Source organism: Saccoglossus kowalevskii, chromosome 6 (genome assembly GCF_978046115.1).
Source record: "Saccoglossus kowalevskii chromosome 6, keSacKowa6.1, whole genome shotgun sequence".
Classification (NCBI taxonomy): Eukaryota; Metazoa; Hemichordata; class Enteropneusta; family Harrimaniidae; genus Saccoglossus; species Saccoglossus kowalevskii.
In genome coordinates, this window is record NC_140646.1 from 13,846,155 (window position 1) to 13,853,006 (window position 6,852).

The window sequence follows — 6,852 nt, forward strand, 5'->3', positions numbered from 1 at the left end:
GGTAACCCACCACCATCACAAAGAAAACATTATGGGCCTGAAACGATTGGAAAGAGGGCGCTACACATGTCATCCGCCATACTTGGTTTAGAGAGGTTTTTTTGCCACCTAGCGAATATGACCGCCACGAGTTTTCACCTCAGAGTTGTGAGGGTCAATGAACGTATTTTTTAGCTCGCTATGGCCTTTGAAGATATTGCAAAAATATAAACATTTCCTCGAATTTCACGAATAGACAATTAATTATCGCAATATCCTAGTTAAAATTGGGGTTTGGGTTGAAAGTTTAAACAGAAGATTAATATTTTGAACAATAACATTTCATGCCTTACCGGTCGTATTTTATCTGACACGCTGTGTCATTCTATTGTGATTAATCAATTTATATTGACAAATTATCTTTTCATAACCGTGCGGCTGCCGCGCAAAATGAAGCTTGACACGTTACTATGTATTTACGTATTCAATGTAACATGTGATATGTTATTGAGCGATTTATTTTATTTCTTCAAACAAAAAATGACAATCCATATTCTGGGACGTCTGCAGTAAATCACTGGCGTAGTTTCTCAGATTCAGAAAACCATTCCATATATTCAACGACAGTTCGACGACAACATTCAGAGTTTATAATTCTCCCTTGTATTGCCTATATGTCGGTTGAGTAGTTTTAGTACAGATTATTTGACCATATTTCATCATTCCTACTGAAACATAACATCTGTTTACAGTCTATCTATGATATTCTTACTCGTGAATTGCTTTTTGATAAGTGTAGCTTGGCTTGAGAATTGGGACAATAACGGTTACAGCCTCTAAACCTGCATCAAAGAGAAAACGGAAACTTTGCGTAGCTTAGGCTGACATGATATGGTGCCTAGATCAATTGGTTGAGGGCGCTACTCATGTCATCCAGCCATACTAATACTTGCTTATTATCAGTTATCGCAAAAAGTTATCACGTTGCTTTTATCTTTGTAAAGACGAGAACTTTCATCGCTGCCAGGAGTTATCTTCTCGCAGTTAGTATTGCGACGTGGAATGAGGACCACAGCGGCGACAACATACTATACCCAGTTGACTTTGCATTCGATACGAATCTGAATCGAAACCTAAACACTGTAACATCTGTACATCGGAGGGAACTGATCAGTTAAATCCAATCGATAGGTTATATTTTACGTATTAACACGCGCCGTGTCACTCAATTGTGATTTAATTATTCATATGCACATCACAATACATTCATAATGCACAGATGTCATTTTTTTCTCGATTTCATATTGCGTCTCTATGTGGTAATTGCGGCACATCTATAAACTATTCCAGGGCAAAATATACTTCCATAAGCGAGCGACTGCGCAGAAGGTAGCTTGACGAGTATATGTATGTATATTCACACATGGTAAAATATCATCAAAAACTCACTCGATGTAACTGACCAGTTTAATCCCCTTAACATGCCGTGTTTTTTGCAATAACACGCTTTGTGTCATCTTGTAATGATTAATAAATTGATATCGTTATCACAATAAATCCGAGTACACAGATGTCCATCCTCGTCTGGATCACGTCACGTGTCTATAAGTGTACTAGGGTAATATATACTCTCATAACTTGTACACCGTGCTACTGTGCCCTTGCACAACAATCCTTCCCCTGAAGCTTGACAAGTGTGTGCCTTCTCAGTCTTAAGGTATGTGACTTAAGTTCCAGCAAAAAGACAGCGCGTTGTGGCGCAATGGGGGAAGGCGCGTTGTATCGTGAGGTCGGAACGTCCTTTTTTGAGTGTTTATATGTTCGTAGTGTTCCCGTCAATGTTTGATGAACGCAGTTTTCAGAATAGAATAGTTGTTTCGAATATTTTGGACGTTAGCATATTATTGTTGACAATCGTTGTTTTCAAATTATTATATAGCCATATTGAACAATTAGACAGTTTGACATTATTAACTACGTATTGTTGTAAACCAGACGAAATATGAGTGTATGTAAATGGACATAACTGCGCCATGCACTTTCTTAGCTCAATTTCTCGTCATGCTCGGGGCTTCACCAAGCCACATTCTACGCACTGCCGCCACCGAAATCGCGGTTTGAAATGATGGCAGACAGAGGCCACGCCAAGTTTTGCCTCATATGTAGTCACACCTAGCTTCCTTGATGCTTTCAACAACAAGAGAACTAAGGTTGCCACTGAACGTTGTTTTGCTATTCTCTACCGGCCTTAATGAAATACATTCTTCTTGTCGTTCACTACTGTACAATGCTGTCAATTTCGCGTAAAATTGAGAACGCCGCTTTGCTCGGTGCGTCCAATTTACATGTAACTGAATTTGAAAATCACTGCATGAGTAGCGCCGGTTGTGATTATACAGACATGAAGTATACACTGACAAGGATTTACTCTTATTTCCCTTTATGAGAACAATCCTGTTTTGATTCGACTTCAGCTTTACAAAAATGTAGACACAATTACATATCGTTATATGACCATTTGAGTTATAGTCAATTAACATGAAATGCCAAAGATGCAGTGACAACATGTTTCTATTCCTGTGCCGTTAATTATAATAGCTCGCCTTATGTTTGCTCTATTTACTCGTCAATAATTCAACATATTTTAAAGTACCACATTAAATAATTAATTTGGCATTTTAAATACAATAAAACAATTTCATTTTGATCCGATTGTTTTACAGATTTTTGAGCTTCAGGATGTCATTTGTTGTATTGCGATGCGTGTTAGTCGCCGCGTCATTGACGCTGACCACGTGCAGTGAGGTAATTTCATTATTTACATTCACACGTGTATTAATGTCGTCATTGGTATACAACAATATATGAATACTTTAAACCATTTTATTCATATCTTTGTTCATACAGGATGGACTTTCGAAATGGATTTTCCCTAAACAAACTCGTGAGTTTTACATTTTGTTTACATAACTTTACTGCACGTGATATGAATACCAATTATGTACAATCTATTGTCATGGTAACGGTTTGAGGTGGAAGACAATTCAAAATTCACGCGAATTATAGTCATAAAAATGGAATTTCAATTAAAAAACAAAACATCAACTGACAAACATACGAAAAGTACTGCACAATACAACCATACTAAACGATCGAACACTTCACAAAATAACACGTTCGTTTAACGCAGGACGAGTGAACATAATGCCGCGTCAACAATCATCAAAGTATTTATTTTATAAACGATCGAATTTCCTTCAAGACACTTCTGCGTGTAATATTGGTATAGCTAAATGTATTGTCAATGTCATCTTTACGCAGTCTTTTATTATGTTCACAGGTGCTGAACCAGCTTGTCCTGGTAAGTATGCCAATTTGTCTTTCTGTCTTAACGTGATAGTTTAATTCGCCAGTGTCTGTATATATTTAGAAATATGCTTTTTTGCATTGCAGCAACTGAATATGCTGCTTCAGTCATGACGGAGCAAAACACTGTTATTAATGCAATGTGCCGAGCATCGTGTCAAGATACCGAGACAGAAATATGTGATATGGATATTAATGCCTTACCCTGTGGTACCGCTGACGAGGAATTAGGATGCAAGTCATGTGCTAGAAATAACGGTAAGCTCTTATCACTTAATACACTTGATTCCTACAGCGGTTATCATATATCACTTTTTTGTGGTATTGACTAGAATTGTACAAAACTCAATACAAAACAAAAATTATTACGACTTGATACACCCATTTAACATTAACATTATAATAACTCAACAATCAAAATAACATTTGAATCTACTTGTGACTACAGTCACATTGGCGTTTTTTTGTGAATTTTTTGACAATTCATCTTTCAACTTGGAACTCAATTTGTTTCAGATCTAGAAATCCAGCAAACTTCTGGTTTCGATATATGTAATTGGTTTTGTCGTAAGTTATGTTTATATCATTTTAAGAAACATAGTTACAATGTATTTACTAAATATAATGGTTTTGATAGTATTAAATTTTTTTGATATGACGTACACGTACTGCAAAATCCCAACGCACATGTACCCACGTACACACAAGATTCAGCGAACGCACGCGTCTTGAAAAAATCGAACGATCCGTTGACGTGTAATAAAATAAGAGCACACATGTAATCTAGAAATGACGTATTTGACCAATTAATAGTGTTATTTTCAAATTACAGACACCGAATGCAGAAGTTATGGAGGAACGTGTAGATTGCTCAAATGTGACGACAACGAGCGCTTAGGATATATCGGAACCTGTCCACTGCCCTGGCTATGTAAATGTTGCAAACGTAAGAATGTCCAGGATTCACAAGTCTACGTTGTCTCGAATTAGTACAGTTAATTATTCTAACAAATTGCGGTCAATAATATTTGTAACAAGTACAAATTAGTTTATCCACTAGAATGAATTGCGCATTCGCGTTTATTCCACATTAAAAATTATATTGCAAGTATCTCGAATTGTTAAGTAGTTTCGTTTAAATGTATTACCTAAATCATGCAATGAACACATTGCTCTATTACAGCGTCACAGGGATATCCAGGGCCATCAAAGTCTCCTGGTGAACAGGGCGACCCACAATTCCGTACATTCGATGGCTTTCATTTCATGTACAATGGCCACAGTGACTGCGAGTACGTATTCTTTCAAGAGTGTGTACCTCGCCCGTCATTCAGTGTTTTGATCCGTCACCAATATCTCGAAAATGCCATGAAAATGGTCGTTACCGAAGTTTCGATTATCCACAATGGAGACCGTGTTACCTTGATTGAAGACAGGCTTTACGTAAGTAAATTTGCTCTCTCCATTGTTGTGTACACTTATTAGACATATACTATAAACATGGTTGATTCGTTTCCACTAATTAGATAATTGATTGCAACACTAATCAGTAACAGCGCTGCTAAAATCCTACGCAGTGGAACTACTAGTTAACTCGAATGAATTGCCCAAATGTTTTACTGTTAATTATAATTTCTTCAATGTATATATTTAATTTGCATAATTTCCAGTCCGGACACGAGATTAGGCTAATCATTATAATCTTCCAAGATGCACAAGTCTACCTCCGAATTTAAACGGTCCTAACCGTTGAATTTTATCGTAAATCACCGGCTCGTTTGTCACCTTGATTGTTTTTTTTAATTGAAATCCCGGAAAGTTAATTTTTAAAACCGAGTGTTCAAATAAGTGTATATGGTGTCACACTTCCTTTACAACAGACGGGTCATTTTATAACCTTCACGTTTCAAATATTGAACAAGGAGTGTTGCGTCGTAAAATAATAACAAAAATACAAATTCTCATAAAAATGTATAGGATAAATTGTATATGCATTTCTGTATTATTTTATTTGATGAATAATTTGTGGGTTGCAAATGGCAGTTTTTACATTACACTACACTAAAATGCAGTTAACATATTAACTAACTAACTAATTTTGATATAATAGCATTTTAAAATGCAACTTTGAGTACAAATTCTAAAAATAATTCACATTAATTTATATAGGTTAATATATTTTTTAATATACTTCCTTTCTAGATAAATGGCAAAATCCATAACTTATTGTCTCCACTGAAACTCGGAAATCTGACAGTGACACGAGACAATGCAGGATACGTGAGAGCAAAACTAGATTATACATTTACGTTGACATGGAACGGCAAAGGACGCGTTGCTCCTGTTCTGAACCAATCTATTTTCGGAAAAGTGTGTGGCTTGATGGGAAATGCTGACGGAGATCCGTCTAATGATATGCAGGTACCGATGCCTGACGGGAAATTGAAATTAGTGACTGAGTCTGATGATTTTGGAGACAAGTGGATTGTTCCAGGAAGGTAAACACACCATTACTACATTTACTTGTTAAAGTATAGATGCAGGTTCGTGCAGGTTCAGAGCCAAACAATTATTTTTATGCTTACGTCATAATTATTTAGTGTTAGCTACACACTTTAAATTTAAAAGTTCAATCTTGAATAATCCGAGAGTTTGTATAAATTATATTTGAGAATTTTACATTATGGTAGAGTGTCTTTCAGGAAAATCCTGGTTTATTGACTATGGTCTCATTTAACGATGCCCGAAGTGTTAAATACACACAAAAAAACACAAAGAACAAAACATACGTCATATAACCCTATCGACCTTCATTCTTGTCACACAAGTCACCGACATAATGTGAACGTTTTACTGAAAACAAAATCTTACAAGATATTCAAGTTTGTTGTGAAACACATGATGCATAGTAATTCTCACAGCGTGAATTTGACACTTGATTCAGAACGTTTAATGAGTGATAAGTGATACTTAATGTTTCTTAATTATACCACGAGAAACAATCACATTGAAAGATTGTTTTGACCAGCTGCACTGACAGTACACATCGTGTCTCAATTTATTTAAATACAATTTAATTTACTGCACGCATAATTCAACACCTACCACGTGATATATAAATAAAACTTCTAATTAGTGTTTCCATCTTAACACCCATCTTATACCACAATACTTCTGTTGGTAGAAACCATAATTTGGCATATCAACAAATATCTAAATATCAGACAAATTGCAATACATACATCAGTTTGACTACAAGTTAAATCTTTTCAACACATCTATTTTGGGTACTGACTATGGCATGTCTTCGAACAATAACAATTTACTCTGTGTTCTCTTCATAGTTGCAGTATATAATCCGAAAGGTAGACGTTGGTATTCATGAGAACATCTACAATGACATATTCGACGATGGTGACGGGTCTTTCAATTATTCATATGTAAAACACGTTAAATAAGCAGTGTTTACATTATGGATTAGTGGTAATAAAATGCGATTACAGCTAA

General features: G+C 35.7%; 1 protein-coding gene across 1 annotated transcript; it reads left to right on the top strand.

The window, feature by feature from the left end:
• The first annotated feature begins 1,587 nt into the window (after nt 1–1,587).
• Nucleotides 1,588–6,852, top strand: LOC102806515 (BMP-binding endothelial regulator protein-like). Its single transcript, XM_006814093.3, has 10 exons — nt 1,588–1,696; nt 2,703–2,784; nt 2,887–2,923; nt 3,320–3,340; nt 3,433–3,603; nt 3,862–3,912; nt 4,178–4,291; nt 4,529–4,788; nt 5,548–5,843; nt 6,690–6,852. The coding sequence occupies exons 2-10, from the start codon at nt 2,719–2,721 to the stop codon at nt 6,700–6,702; spliced, it is 1,029 nt and encodes a 342-aa protein (XP_006814156.1). The 5' UTR covers nt 1,588–1,696; nt 2,703–2,718; the 3' UTR covers nt 6,703–6,852.